Source organism: Puntigrus tetrazona, chromosome 1, assembly GCF_018831695.1.
Source record: "Puntigrus tetrazona isolate hp1 chromosome 1, ASM1883169v1, whole genome shotgun sequence".
Taxonomy (NCBI): Eukaryota; Metazoa; Chordata; class Actinopteri; order Cypriniformes; family Cyprinidae; genus Puntigrus; species Puntigrus tetrazona.
This window is the reverse complement of record NC_056699.1, coordinates 15,155,887-15,172,428: the sequence shown is the minus strand read 5'-3', so window position 1 is coordinate 15,172,428 and position 16,542 is coordinate 15,155,887. Positions and strand designations below refer to the sequence as shown.

Genomic DNA, 16,542 nt, shown 5'->3' with positions numbered 1-16,542 from the left:
AATCATTTGTTAATGTTTAATAATTTGTTCCGTGTACTAAACTGATAACATGGAAAACATTAATGTCAGGCTAGTCATAATGAAGAATATCCATGTAGACTGGCAAGCCGTAAAGTGTTTCGGGTTGTCGTGAAGTGTGGTAAACGGCTCTGTGTCAAAACACGGAACTGGCGCGATCATTTGAAACCGTCAAGGCGTGTGTTTGTATTTCCACTTAAATGAGCTCTGTTTTCAGTTTTCCCGTTTTCAAACTCTGATGAGAATATGCTGTCAGATGTGATCAGAATGGTGATTTAATGATATTGCAGATCTTCACTTTGCATAATCGTAAGTTCAGCGGTATCCAAGGACGCGCTGCAGGTCAGGCACAGTCACACACAAACACACACACACACACACACACACACACACACACACACACACACACACACACACACACACACACTCAGAGCACTTTATTTAAACTAGCAATTGTTTTTAGTTTAATAAACCACTTGTATTAGTGAGCTGTTTTGTTATTGTTTTATTGGGCAGCTATTAAAGCTTTATTGTTGCAGTTAGTCATACGACTTTATTGTATGTTATATCGTATTGTTGTATTGATTGTCTGTTTATTGAGATTTAGTGTCCATAGAGAGTGTTTGATTAATTCATAGACTCAGCTTCACTTCATCTGATTCAACTCCATCTACTTGTTCATCGTATTATCTGTGTGGCTGTCTGTCCGTCTGCTTGTCTCTTTGTCTAATTAATTGTGGACTAGACGATGATATAAATGAACTCTTTTCGGTTAGGATCTCAATGGACTCGAAAGACAAGGAACGTGTTTTACTCCTGGAGGAAGAGGTGAGGAGCTTGTCCGAGGAACTCGCTCAGTGCCAGGTACATGAAACTATTTCTTATTAGTAGTAGTAATAGTAGCAGTAGTACTATAATTGTTATTTGACAAATGAATATATCTTTTGTATATTTTCTGCCTCTGTCTATAGTGAAAGTGGTTTTAAACAGTTTTTCCACTACTGCAACAATTTACCAATATTCAGCAATATACCAATATTCTAAGATGTCATATCGGAAGCCCATATTAATTTTTCCCCTTATTTTTTTATTTTATTTTAATTAATACATTTTTTTGAGCATAAGACAATCCAACTTACGGTCTCACTGTACTGAACACCAAACTCGTGTGACTTAAGAATCCTGCATATTGTTAAAGCCCCACCAGGTGGTGCCTAAAAACAAATACCTGCATTGTCAACAGTGTCTCAAACTATCATTATTAATCGATTGACACACATTACTAATGCATTGTACATTTTTGAGCATATAGTTAACATACAGACATCCTTAACACCGATCCTGATAACTACTAATTGAGAAGAGCCATCAACAATTACTCAGTGGGTAGTCTTTACTAACTATACAACGATAAAAGGCTTACCCCGACCTACAATAGGACTACATCATCAGTGGATGTCGACTGACTCTGTCTAGCTTTTTTTTTTTTTTTTTTTTTTTTTTTTTTTACTTGCCTGCGGTTCACAATTGATTTTTCTCCATTTCACTTCTAATGACAAGCGTGTATGTATAAAGAATCACATATAATTTATGTAAAAGGCGCTGTGCCCATCCATCGACTGCCATTAACTGCAAAATGTTTCTAGTGGACCTGAGAATTATCAGGGAGGCAGTTTTACTTTATTAATATTTGTATAAATAGCAACATTCAATGAGTGCGCTCATCCAGTGGGCATTCATGGTCTGCTGTATAGATAAATAATTCATCAATACGACTGCCTTTCAACATATCAAACACCTTCCATTCCATGAGAAAATCCCTGTAATGCGCAGGAGTTGCTCAATCTTCTGATGTAGTGAGCTTAAGCACTTGTGAAGAGACCACCTATTTGATGGAGGACTTTTCTTAATTTGTCATTAAACACAATGAAGGCTAGGAATTGTGAGATCTCTATTTCTATTCATTTGCTCAGTCTCTCTCTCGCACACACTACTTTGTATGTTTAGCCTATGGTCTATCAAGGTCTGCCTGCACCATTTAGTAAATAATTAATTAGACACTTTTGAATGGGGTTTAAAATTCATGTACTAATTGGACACCAGCAGATTCTGCAGGGATTTATGACTTTAATCTTATAATGATGTGGACATAATTTAACAGATAATTTTATATTAAGTTGATCTGGTATAATTCTGTTTTTTTTATTAATGTCAGAAAATGATGTCTCTCATTAAATGTAATGTAGCTTAAAAATCTTTGAAAGCCATTTTTTTTCTCCCAAAGACACTTTGAATTGTAAGTGTGTCTTACACGGCTCTCTGCCGCCACTTTCTTCTTTAGGCAACTAGTGAGTTCAGATTTACCCTTGGTTTTTTTTTTTTGTGCTTTCCTCTGTTTCTGTGTGACTTTATGAATAGGATTACTCTGATTTAATTTCCTTTTTTTCATTTATTAAAACAATAATGTTTCATTCATTTGTTTGATCTTAAGTTTCAACACATCCTGATATCTATCTGTCTATCTATCTATTTGGAAGCTGCTTTTTAAAATTGCGAGCTTCGGCAACAAATGAATTTTGTTGTTCTCGTATTGGCTTCTAATAGACAGACAAGGAGTTTGTGTGGTCACTTTGGAAGAGACTTCAAGTGGCCAGTCCAGACCTGACCCAGGCAGTGAGTCTTGTAATGGAAAGGTGAGTCGCATTGTAAAGTCACCTGTTGTGTTTTTTTTGTTTTGTTTTTTTTAACGATGGCAAATCCTATGCACCTATTTTCTCAGTCCCTTTCCTCTATTGAATCATTATGCTTTTACGTTTCAGGCTTGAAATAAATGCTTTTTCTGCCACATGAAATCCCTGATTTGCGAGCACAGTTCTGCAGGGGTGTGTGTTGGGTGGCTGCGCCGTTGAACGCAGTTATGAGAGAACCCGAGAGCAGATGATGATCTAAACCCTCTTATCCTCCACACAGACTCCCTCCCTCTCTTCTCATCTAAACGCTGAAAAAACTCCTCTTTGAGGGATATATACTAGATTTAACATGACTTATGACCCTCAAAGAGGGTGTGGGGAGCTACAAAAGTGGCATGGGAACGTGTTGTGGGGAAAAAAAGAGATCAAATTCGTAATGCCAAACGATTGCCATCGTCATGCCTTTTAAAAGTTATTATTATGGCGATAGGAGGTGTAGATAAAGCAATATTTTGCACTTGGGAGAAAATTGAGGCCACTGGCATGGCTTGGCAATGGCTGTGTATTTATTTGGGTGCATATTAAATAATTCTTTCCACCACCTGATGAAAGGTCAGAGATATGGAGCATTTTTTTTGTGACCAAAAGCTCGAGCTTAAGCAAATGTGTTCCTCGACTCTGGAGGCGATGATAAATAAAAGAGCACCAGCCAGGCTACGCTCTCCCATATCCCTCATGAGCTTCCTCCTCAGGCAGAGGCAACAAACCGAGCTGCTCCTCAAAGAACTGGCAACATGCACCTGAGGGCGTGTGCATATATCAGCATTGTGCCACACGGGAGATTGACATGATAATTGTGCTGACTCTGTGAAGCACACAGGCTACTGGGAATTCTGGCCGGTCTGGTAGCGAGCGAACACTTGGCTTGGGATATGGTTAACATCACCAAGCTTCAAGGCAGCGCTGTTCTCTGAGGAGAGCCGTATCATGTCAGATGTCCTCAGGGAGAGATAGAATGAGAAAGGGTGGAAGAGATTGAAAAAGTGAACCAGGGAAAGGAGGATCCCAGGTGAGTGGCGGCTGTTCAAACAAACTCGCCCCAATTGTGATTCTTTTGTCTTTTCCCCCCAAACACCCACTAAAGAGGGTTAGATCCTGAAAGGAAAGGAGTGTTTGTGTTTCCCCAGTGAGTAGTGTTCCTGTTTTGATATCCTGATAATTACTGATACCTGGAGACTGGAGTTATATCCCATCATTCCCTGTTGACCCTCTGCGGTATAAGCTCAGAGAACGAGCTGAGTGGTTGAAAGGCAATTTTGCCTGTTTCTTCTCCCACAGCATTCAGTCTATCCTGCAGTGTTTTATCTCCTAACCGAGCATCACCGTTGCATCATCCCAAATAGATTTTCAAATGTGAATGGCTGCAGCGTTCACTGAGGCCAGTGGATCGGTTCGCCCTCTTCTGTATTCTGTTACTGTGACAGCCTCTGCCTTTAATTTTGCTCTTTTTTTTTTTCTTCAATCTGTGCTGTACTAGAGAAAAGCAGAAAGCTGAGAACAAGGACAGGAAAGTTCTGGAGATCCTTCAAGCAAAAGACTACAGAATCCAAGAGCTGGAGCAGGTACTGTGAGAGCTTTACACAACTTAAACTACAGCCCAGCCACAGGTGGACAGACATGCATGTGGTCTCAGAAACCTTCGTCTCTCCTTTTTTAATGAGCATCTCTGACTGCTTGATAGATCTGCTTGGATGACAGCTAATGATGAAGCCGTGTTGTTAATTCACCTTTAATCATGCCCCTTAATGAAACATCTGTCAGTCGGCTTCATTAGGAAACTCCGTCTCTTCACCAGCAGCGAGCATGTCAAATATGTCCACGCATCACGCATGCTCTTCATTTGTGTAAATAAGATTAGCCATGGCTTGATAACCCATAGCGCAGGGGTCTCCAACCTTTTTTTCATAGCATGGACCGGTTTTCGTTTTAACAGTATTCTCACTTACAACTAACCATAATAATCAATAACCTAGGCTCATTTCCCTGCAATAAAACAATCGAGAGCGTGTTGCAGATAACTGTTCTGCTCCGTAAGTTTGTTTCAGTGGCTGTGAGCACAGAAAAAGCCACTTCGCGAGGGTATAAAAGTTGCAAAAAGGAGCTAAACACTTCAGAGTCTTCGCAGCTGTCTCTGAAAATTCTATCTTTGTTTTAATCATTTGCGATCTCATTGAGCTGATGCTTTTATGCACTAGCTTGGATGATTTGCAGGGCATGTTTCCAAATGGGTCAATGACCCATTCCTTATCAGTTCTTGGATCACTTGCATTTGGGAAGCAGCGCTTAAACTCAGCTGACAGCAAAGCTATGTGTTCACAGATCAGCTGGGAGAAAGAAGGCCCAGGTTCTTTCTTTCCCCAAAGGGGACAATGTTGGCAATATTGGAAACATGTCGAATGTGCCCTTTGGCACTCTCTGTCCCCACAGTTGCAACTTGGCTTTGAACGCAGGCATTTCATCTGCCAATTTGAAAACAGTTGTCATTCTCCCATGCGGTGACATATTAATTATATACAAAATTAATTTTATACTGTACATAGGCCAATAATATTGCATTGTTGTCAACATCGCTCAATTCATCAGCCTGCAGTGCACACCCTGGCGACCCATTAACCCTTGCTAGCAATTGCACTTCAATGTACTATGCAATATCATCAGTTTTTCATATGAAAGAAGAGTCTGGCCTACCGTTTTTGTTTCAGCCTCATCAAACATTTCATGGCAAATGAATTTTGCAGTTAGCAAAAACAGTTCTTGCACAGTAGTGAAGGGGTTCTTAGCTTTAGTGATGCAGTCAGACACCAATGTAATGCCCTTAGTGCAGGTACACTTACACATTTGTTACCTTTTTTTTATACGAAATAATCTAACGGTTTGAGTATCAATGCTGGGTGTTTAGTTTCAAGATGCCGTAGCAGTTTTGAGAGCATCATTGACTAATTAGCTAATTTTTCTCCACAAATTATACACATGGGGTTTGGAGCATGTGAATTGCCAGAAGAGATGAAACCGTATTTTAGAGACGAATAATTTTTGGTTAAAGGCGACTTTATTTTTCCCCTTTTCCTTTAAGCAGCCATTTCTTCGTTGTCGTTATCACTTGTTTTGGTTTTTTTTTTACCTTCTTAACTAAAGAAACCTTCGAGAGATGTTTGTTTTCAAACTCATGTTAATATTAGCTGAACCTAAAAGTGTGGAACCAACTTTTTTCTGAAACTGCACTATATTGGCTCTTAAAGGGGAAACACACAATGAATAGTATATTGGGATTGTATATATAGCCTAGAGTTATTTTTTCAAGGTAGCAACTCTTTCATGGATACTGGGGTCGCAACCCAGGGGTTGGGGATCCCTGCCACAGCAGACCAAACTGGAACTTACTAAACACCATGCCACGGCTTTGACATCATGTCAGCATTACTAATGGAGGGCCAGTGTGTTTATTTTCATAGCAGCAATTATGTTTAGTGTCAGCACCATAGATATAAACACCTAGATGGCACATTAGCAACTATTTCTAATTACAGTGATACGTCTCCATGTCTGCCATATTGGAAAGGTCAAGATCTGCTTGTAATTGCAAGGAAGTGAATGTCAGACAGATGACAGGTGTGGTTTGCAACAGGCTGTAACAGTCCCTTCTTACCGATTTTTCACTGGATTTGGTTTGTCATAAATGTCAGATGTTTCTGCATATTGTTGACGGTGTTACATTCAGAAGGAAAGAGTATTGGTAAAGTGCTCTTCATCAATGATCTGGAACAATAGTCTGATAGCTTGAACCTTTTAATGAAATAAGATGGTAAACCATTAATAAATCAAAGCATTTAACAACAACACCAACAGCAATAATAATAATAATAATAATAATAATTGCATAGATTTATGTAACCAGTTTCCATGAAAAACATTGATCATTTGTAACATTGTGATAGTGATTTACCATCCAAACCATAAACCATATTTACAGCGATATAATAGTAAAAGTGTTGATCAGAATTGTTTAGTAGAACAGCTAAACTGCAAGTGTGATATTGTTTTTATACAACAGTTCTGTAAACAAGATATTAATACTGTCTTATGTTTCTGCCATAGCATCAATCTTTAAATGTTGCCAAGCAACAAAGAGACTGGTACAGAGTATGCGAGTGGACTTGAGTAACAAAGAAGACTCCCGCTCACCACTCACTTGGGGGAGAAACCTCGATCGGAATTGTCCTGAAGCAATAGAAAACACTGTGACTTCACACAAGAAAGAGAGAGAGAAAAAAAGCTAGCGCACTAAAGTTAATACAGGATTAAAATTAACTCTACTTATCCAGTTCTCATCCTCAAGTCGTGAATTCAACAAAAAATATAAGCAGAGTGATGTAAACATTGAATCGTTCCAGTGCTATTGTACTACAAATATGCACTAAAGCTGTGTGTGTGTACATGTGTATTATATATATATATATATATATATATATATATATATATATATATATATATATATATATATATATACACACCAATTAAATTAAACACCTAGATCTGTTAATCACATTCAGTCATGTTATGTCTGTGAAAAAGGACCATAGCGTTCTTGGTCGGGCAAATACTTACTGATGCATTACGCATATAAATTGTTAACCTCATAGTATTTAGAAATGGCTAAAAATAAAATGAACCGTTTATGATAGACTGTAGGTTATATATACACTAGGTTAAATGACCTGCGGTATATTAAATCATAAATATGAAATGTTTGTATGAAATGATTGTTCTAAGATGGCAGATGTGTTGACATATCCAAGGCATCTAAATACTTATCATGTGTATTGATATGTCTGGTCAGCCATTTTCTCAATGTAGTGTATTTTTACACACAAATGGCCTTTTTTCAGATTCAGAGCCAACTGTGCACATTTTGAAGTTAAAGGTTTAGCATGCAATATTTTTTTAATAGATTAAAAATGAAGTTACCGTTTTGAATGAGTCTCTTTTTCGGTCAGGATTGCACTGGCCTGTTAGTGGAATATGGCCATTGTGCCCTGTTTAAGAAACTCATTAATAATCAGAATTCTGGGTACCACTCAAAACCACTGGCATTCGTCTCATCCAAATTTTGCGTCAAACGAACCCAAATGTGATTAATTGCTTTTTCCTTCCTTGGCCGTGTGATGGTCTGCTGAATCCTCATCTCATCTCTGCATTTCCACACTAACTTTGACCAGCTTTCCTCTCACCCCACCCCCTTCCATTACCCCTCTTCTTCCATTTTTGTAACATAATTAGCTTTCATTTTTGAACTGCACTGGGGATTTCTAATGCTAATCTCTCTGTCCTAGACCTCTTAACTTCTTTAAACCTCTTTTCCTACCAATTGAGAAGTACTAGGGTTAAAACAGTGCTTGCCTACCTCATTATCAACATTTTGAATTGGGCTTCACTTGTGCTATAAATCTCTATTAAAACCTGCATTTGCATGGTGCACAGACTGAACATAAGTTCTCTATCTAGAAAGATTCAAGTGATTTCCCCAAACATGGCAATTAATTGCCTCCCACAGCTCAGGGTTATTTTTTGAGATATCAGCGTCAAGTCGACACAACCCGGTTGAAGAGTGTGTGTTAGCAATAGAAACACATTATCAGAATATCAGAGCTGGGATAAATGTGAACAATATTGAATATTTGCACAGAACAAGGGGGCAGTTCACACAAAAATGAAAAATTGGTCATCAATTATATGCTCTTATGTCAGTCTGTCATCCCATAAGAATTGTGTTTGTCTTCAGTACAAAAAGGATAATGTTTTTAATGACAACTGAGCAATTCCTGTCCCGCCATCAAAAGTTCCAACAAAACCCTAATGCTTTGATTAGTAAATGAGTCGAGCGGTTTAATCCAGATCTTCTGAAGAAACATTCACTTTGTTTGATAAACAGATAATTAGGCTAATAATTAGGGTAACAGTAGTTTAGGGTAATACCAGGATTTACCACAGGATGATTTAGGGTAAGGATTTCTAATCTCTTTACAAACTTTTTGAAGGTTCCGAATTTTAGTGTAATGCGATTTTGGTCCAAAATACCACATTTTGTGATACCAATTCATCCTCTGTTGAGCAAAGTTTTCATTTACTTATAAAGATTCGCTTTTACATTTGGATAATTAAATGGGGCATTATGTTCTCCGGTACTAAACTCAATATTGTAAACAAATGTTTTAATGTTGCTGCTCTATCATGGTTTTCGGACACACCGTTGACGTGTTTACCTCTAGTAGCTTATTCACGTTGTCTCACAATAGACAGTAGAGTCACTTCTCATTGGAGAAGTGCTAATTAAACCGCAATGATTTTGGCCTTTCAATATTTTCCTTTCAGAAACGTTTTACTGTACCGAATCATTCTTTTAGCTTTATCATGTCCCGTTGAAACAAAATAGTACAGAACCCGCCAATTACTGTGGCCGACATTTAGCAATGCTTTCCCGTCTCCGTATCATACAACAGCTGACCCCATTACAGAAACTATTAATGAAACCTAACTATCAGTCCTGTAAACACTCATACCCGGATTGCTTGTGACTAACGGCTGTCTCTCACGATCACTCGTGTGGCTCTTTAAACAGAAAGTGACGGCACAAGAGCAGGAGATAAACAACCGAGTCCAGCAGTTGCGTGGCAGTGAGGAGGAGTGCGGTCTAATGAAGAAAGAACTGGCAGCTCTGCAGCACAGACTGGGGAATAAGAGTCGACAACTTAAGGTTTGGACAAATTTCCACTGGCACCACTTTTAAAGCGCTGCCTCTGTGCCTGTGACACCGGGAAGAGAGGGAGGGAAAAAAAACTGACAAGCCCCTGGAGGCAATTGCCTAAGGCCTCAAAATCCCGGGTCGGGGGCAGGGGCGGTGAGGGCGGGGGTGGTAGCGACAGCGTAGCTCGGAAAAGCAGCTAACTTTCTCAATAAATACTTAATGATGGCCGAGCTGAGGAAAGTGTGTGTATGTGATGTGGCTTCTCCTTAATTACCTTCTGATGGGACTGGCATGATTAATTGATAAAGTGAAGATCTGGGGAGGATGTGTCTTTTCAGGGTCTCTCTTAGCAAAGGGAGGGAAGGATAGTGTGGGCAAAAAAAGAAAGGAGCGAGAGATCAGCATCAAAGGCAGGCTGGCAGGACTAATGGGCCTGTAGTGGAGCTATTCTCATTAGAGCTGTCATTAGAGCTATAGATGGCCCCTGCGCCAGGCTACCTGCGTGGGCTTCGGCTTGCCCTGCCAACGCAGGTAAGCTCCAAACTTCTCTCTCCGGCCCTGACCGCTCTGCCGCCCTTTCATCCCAATGCTGCGACCGTCTCTTGCTCTCTTTTCCCCGGCAGGAAGCGAGGAGGCAGGCGGAGGAGTGCGAGGAGGAGGGCAGGCGTGCCCTACAGGAAGCCAGGCAACAATTAGATGCTCAGCACTCAGCCTCTCAGGCAGAGCTGGAGAGATTGCAGGACCAAGAGGCCGTCAGCAGTTCCAGAGTCAAGGTAAGGTCCCCCGCTTCGCACCCCGTTCTCTTTTTTTTTCTTCTCTTCTGCCGCTTTCTAAGCGGGTTCATGTAAATGAACTTGTCTCACAATGCGCAAATGTTAAATATTGATAGATATGTTCAGGGGGGGGCGAAATAATGACTTGGTGGGTTAACATGGTGGGCCCAATTTTTCTTTTCCCCACTCAACAGCGGGAGTGTACCCCGTGCAACGTGACCAGAGCTGTTTTACATGTGGCCCCGAATCAGTCCTGCCTGCTGTCGCAGTGCTTAGCGACTTGGGCTATAATGACCTACTACAGACGGAGCAGGAGCTGTTGTTAGCATGTTCCATAGGGCCTCGTTCAGCATTTGTGTATGTTTAATAGGGCTTGTGTCCTCACGGGTTGAGTGTCACTCAAGCACCTGTGTGATTACCTGCTTTACATACAGATTTGTGTTCATTACTCTCCATGGGGAAGGGCAGAGGCAGGTCTGTGTGGACCTTAAACTCTAACTAGTCCAATTAAATTAGACTGTAGTGGTGCTCGGACTGTGTCCCCTTTCCTCCTGCGCTCTCTGTCTCTCTCAGTGCCCCTGTCAGCACTGGCTAGTTTTTAATGAGGGCTGGCCCGTGCTCTCTCTGGCCTGAGCGTTTGATGCTCGGCATCTGTTTGCTTCTCATTATCTCCATCAGCTCCTGTGATATACTGCTGATAGGCTTCCCGCTTTAGTTGCTCATCTTTTACCTCCCTTCCGTTGTCTTTCTTTGTTCCTTTTTGCCGTGTTCAAGTTCTCTGTGAGGTGGTTTGTTGTCAAACAATTGAGTGTCCATGATAAAAATATCAAATTTAATAATAATAATAATAATAATAATAAAAATACAGAAATCTACTTTAAAATTAAGACTCTTATGACTCTGTATGAATATTTCATATTGTATAGCATGAAAAAAAAAAAAAAAAAAAAAAAAAAAAAAATATATATATATATATATATATATATATATATATATATATATATATATACACACACACACACACACATACACATATGTATATATACATTTAAAAGTCACTATTAAAATTTCTTCTTGCTCCTTTTTTTAATCATTTATTTAAAAAATATCTTGAATTATTTATTCATGAAAATGAAATGTTGCTCTGTTATCACCCCCTCCCCCCCACATTCCTGCTAAGGGGTGTGTTATTGACAAAATAAATTGTTGATAATGATAATTAGACCATATTTTGCTTAACTGTGTCTGTCCTTGCCTGAGTTAGGCCTGTCATGGACAGCTGACTCCCAAAGCTGTTCATAATTGTCATAATTATGTGGTGTGCTGCTTAGCTCACAGCAATGACAGAAAAAAACTCTTTTATTATGAGGCAGTATTTACCTCCTTAAATTGATTTCCAGGGGCATCTTATTCATTTTATAAGAGCAATTTCAAACCTTATTAGATGTATGGCTCATCATTTATGAAGTCTTACATTTAATCAATACATGCAATTAGAATAATAAGACACTATGGGGTGTTACCAATCAAATTAAATAAGTATCCACCAAATCAATTTTTGCACTGTAGAAGTGGCGCAGATGCTGCATCTAAGGCAGCATTTCAATGTATTAACACTGTAATTACAACTGCATAAATAAAACTACAGGATAAATGTTTTAAAAATATTATTTTGAATATTGAAACATGGAATAATTTTTTTTGTTTCCTGACGTATAAGTTATCTGAAACCGTTACGACAGATTGTGTGCGACACGAATTTCATTCCTGTACCCCACTGAAAAACCAAAATGTTCCCACATTTTGAATTAAATTAAATGTGTCGGGGGATCGGCCATCTCAGTGGTATTGAGAGCAGCCATACGGCATATACTGTAGAAACCAAGTGTCGCTCACTCCAAAGGCACGTGGCATGACATGCACTATACAATGTAATATTTAGAGCAAATTTTTAAAAGCTTGTAATAGTCATTACTAATACAATTTAATCAAATGTAAGCAAAGATTTATTTTTTTAATTAATAGATTAGTTAGAGATAAGTAACATTAAGCTCAACAAGGGGCATGAGAGTACGCCCATCCGTATCGTGGGGGTGTATCGCAATCTATTGGTTTGGTTTGTGATATTGTTACACCCCTACACATTACTCACACATTTACCAAACTGTTGAATTAATTTAATTCATATTTGCCATTGTGGTGATATTTGAGAACTATAGCACATGGACATATAAGAAAAGAACATTTTTGCCCTGAATGAATGAACTTTAGGGGTATTCTAACTACATCACACAGAAGGTGTGCATTCACGGGGCATCTATGTTTTTTTATGTTAGATTTTTTACATATACATTTCACAAATCCATATTTCCTACATATTTGTCAGAACACGTGGCTTTGTCAGGCACACCACATGATTTTGATGCAGTGGACAAAATACCTTCTAAGCAGTAAAGGAGCTTTGATATTTTATTTTATTATTATTATTATTAAGATACAATAATGAAAGATTATGCTCTTCGTTCTTTAAAATGAATTCTATTTTAGGAGTTAAAACATGTTAATCACAAAAAGACAACATCATCTGCCTTTACAGTACAGTATGTATGTATGTTTATGGATTTTTGGAGTAATTGTTTAATAAATGAATGTACGTAGACCAATAAATAAATAATAATAACAATGTATTTCATGCCATCGAACCAGGTGTCCGTTAACGATCAGTTTCTCTTGCAGAATCTGGAAGAGGAACTATTCAAAAGCAGACAGGAAGTGCTAGAAGCCCAGAGCCGCTCAACTGCTTTGTCCCTTCAGCTTTCCACTGTAGAACGGGAAGGAGCTGACAAAGAACAACAGCTCTGTCGAATCAAGTAAGCAGCACTTACACAGATCTGGCTGGGCTTTGATTAACCCTGACCCTATGAGTTGACCGTGATGCGTGCTCATGTTCGTGTCCAGACGCGAGCTCCAGGACTTGCAGGGTCTGTACAGGCAGAGCGTAGAACATGCAGGAGAACAGGCCCAGCTCATTCAGCAGCTGGAGGGGCTTAACCTGGACACGCAAAGAGTCCTGCGCAGCCAAGAGGAGGCCCACACGGCAGACACCGTCTCCTACCAGAAGGTACAGGAGCGCATCTGTTGTGTGAACTTAGCCCCTGTCCTCACGAGTGAACATGCGCCCCTGGAGGGGTGAACTTGTGTTCCAGCAAGGACTTAACTGCATTAACCGAGCTTGTCCTTCACTGTCTGTTTCTGCTGTGACAGCTCCACAGCGAGCTGAGCGTGTCATACCAAGCCCTTTGGCACAGCCAGGAACAGCTCCGCCAGCGGGAAGCAGCCCTCAGCATGCAGCTCAGCCAGAGAGATCAGCAGATCCAAGAACTCCAGGCACAGCTGCAGAGTTTCACAGCCGCCGCGGGGCACTGTGAGGTGAGTCCGTGCGGGGAGCACCATGACAGATTTACATCATGCTCAATGCCCTTTGTATGCAAAGCAAGCTGAATGAGCACTTCAGCAAAACCACACACCGTTCATTTCCTTTTTCTCCTCTTAGTATAACCACATCTATAATAAATGAAATGCCTTTCAGTAAGAGATGAATGGGAAGAGATGACCAGGAGTTTTTGTTCATTTTTGCAAGACTTCATGCTGTCTGACAACTCCAAAGCATTTGGCATTAACCCTGCTCGAACTTTGCCAGAGCTTCTCTCAGCAGATCAGTTATTGCATGTATATGTGGCATGGGTAGGATTTTTGTGATGTTTTTCTTTTTTTTTTGTTCTTAAGAAGTCTTTTATGTCATCAAGGCTACATTACTTTTCCAAAAAAACAAAAAACCTAAAAACAGTGAAATTGAGAAATGTTATAGTTTAAAATGAAACAAATTAGTTCTAAATGTAATTTGCTCCTGTGATGGCTAAGCTACATTTTCTGCATTCAGATCAAGCACAATTTAATTACTGTTATCAATGTATTAAACGGTATTTCATTGCTTCTGTTGCACAGCTCCTTTTATTTTGTCATAAAGCAACTCTAGAGATTAATGAGCGGATTTGTTTGTTAAAGCTGAAACGATCAATTGGCCCAATGTGGATATTGTCGTTTTGTAGCAGTCACGTAGATCGTTGCTGAAAATGTAGCTTGAGGAGTAGCAAGGTTTCCGCAGCCAGTCTGTGGTGTCGTAGGTGTAGCCAGATATGTGTTCTGTGTGTTTGTACACGTGTGCATCACATGGTTTTGGGTATGCACAATAATCCATGCATGCTTTATGCAGAGTTCCAATGTATTGCTTTGAATATGAAATTGTGTTTACCGAACACATGTACCAGCTGCCTTGCTGTTTTGTTTCTTAACAGTTTTACCTACAGACATCAAAGTGATCTGATCAGTTATCCCAAGGTGTAACACAGTCAAGAGGGCTTTCCGTTTCCCCGCTATAATTGCACTGACTGGGATGTGTATTCTAGTGTAATCTCAAATTCTGTATCAGCTTCTTCCTGAACACCTGTTAAATTCTAATGCACTGGTTGTTAGAGCTTTATTTTAATTTTAAATGTTAGGAATGATCAAAGTGCTGATCAGCAGAGGGAGCTGAGCGAGACCAGACTCTCATTTGAATAAGGGAGGAGTGATGGAGCAAGGAAAGTCCAAGAGGAACAAAAAAGAAGCCCATTGTTTGGCTAGTTGAGACTAAAGAAGAGCTCAAAGGCCAGTGCAGGCCGGAATTATGTTCTTCTGTGGTTAGAAAGGTGCATGTGGCCTGTCCTATATAAATAATCCAAATTTTGCTTCAGTGGGATTTAGGCATATGCCGGTATCAGTTGCTCATGTTGCAATTAATTGCTAATGCTTTTATCACGGTATACGGTGTTATCACAATAATTATTTGCAAAAACGTGTTATCGTGATACAGTATAATAGGTTTAATACTTTTTTTTTCTTATAACAAAAATTTACGAACATTTAAATACAAAAAAGCAATGCACACAAAATGCATAAAGTAAAAAATGAACACAGGTTATAGTGCAAAAAAGATATCATTAGTTAACCTTCGGTAATGCATTACCGTTAACAGTTAAAAACGATTCTAACACAGTTTATAATTACTTGGATTTTAACGTGTTATAAAATTTTTGAATTACCTAAGGTTAATCAATGTTTTGAAGAATTTTTCGTTGGGATGTGTGACAGTTATAAAGAATTTTTTTTTAAATAAATAGCCTATTGGGACTAATTGTAAAAGTATTTGCTGCTGTGAATGAATGCCACTGCGACTACAAAAATCGAACTAATATTTAAATGATTTCAATTAGAAAGTAGCGCGGGGTAACGTCTATTCAGCGTCCTCTGCTGTCAGGCAGTGAATGTGCGCTTTCATTCAGCGCGTCTTCTCAGAGTGCACGCGGCTTATAGGAGTTGTGCATGTTACCAGTTAATGAGAAAAGTGTTCTTATTAACGCATTAATGTTCACATTAACATCCTAAAAATAAAAATAAATAAATAAATGTGTGTTCACGATAACAATAGCGTGCATATTCATCACATTACCGACTTCCGGCACATTTTTGTACATTGTATTTATTTTAAAGACACAACTCTGATAATGTCATGTAATATAAAACATACAACAAATATTTCAGTTTCACTTTATTTCAAAAGCCCAGGCAATTCATTATAAAGAGGCGGTTAACATAAGTGCTCATTATACAGAGTTTTTAAGAGACATGAAACTAGCACAGATATGCAGGAAATCTGCCTGGGCTCAAAATGATGCAGCTGACCAATCAGAATAAAGTTTTCAGTAAGTAATGGAAGAATTCATTCAAAAGCAATAATAGTGCGTTGGTTATTGTTGATCGTTCAACTCTTGACTTCTCTTGACTAATCATCTTTTTTTCCCTCTACAGAATTACTACTGTAAAAAAAAAAAAAAATGTATTAATGGTTAAAGACAGTAAAACGCTACTCTAAAAACTAGTTAATTGGTTAACAGTAAGTTCCCTTACTATACTGGTCAGCTGTATTGGACATCACATGTGATTGTATGGTTAATATACAGTGAAAAACTGCAAATTGACATTCCCAGAACTACTCTACACTACATTTCACGTTGTTGTTTTTAGGGTTTTAGAACATGGTTTCTCAATTAGTTTTAAGAGAGGGCTGTTCAGATACCTGAAAGTAGTTGTTAGAAAACTGAAAATGAAACAAAAAGAAAACCTAGAGCTCCATGTCTGCCAATCAAGTCAACTGTTCCTG

The 16,542-nt window shown here is 39.0% G+C and overlaps 1 protein-coding gene across 5 annotated transcripts in view; it reads left to right on the top strand.

Annotated features, from left to right (window-relative positions):
* Window positions 1-16,542, top strand: part of cntln (centlein, centrosomal protein) — an 81,426-nt gene that overhangs the window by 6,018 nt on the left and 58,866 nt on the right. For 3 of the 5 annotated variants that reach the window (XM_043237482.1, XM_043237487.1, XM_043237474.1), the window contains exons 3-10: window positions 795-882; window positions 2,623-2,711; window positions 4,246-4,330; window positions 9,385-9,519; window positions 10,134-10,283; window positions 13,020-13,153; window positions 13,242-13,404; window positions 13,548-13,712. In XM_043237482.1, coding sequence (XP_043093417.1) covers window positions 795-882; window positions 2,623-2,711; window positions 4,246-4,330; window positions 9,385-9,519; window positions 10,134-10,283; window positions 13,020-13,153; window positions 13,242-13,404; window positions 13,548-13,712 — 1,009 coding nt within the window. Of the gene's footprint in view, window positions 1-162; window positions 361-794; window positions 883-2,622; window positions 2,712-4,245; window positions 4,331-9,384; window positions 9,520-10,133; window positions 10,284-13,019; window positions 13,154-13,241; window positions 13,405-13,547; window positions 13,713-16,542 lie in introns of those variants that run through there. The other 2 variants (XM_043237495.1, XM_043237492.1) reach the window with 2 other exon arrangements.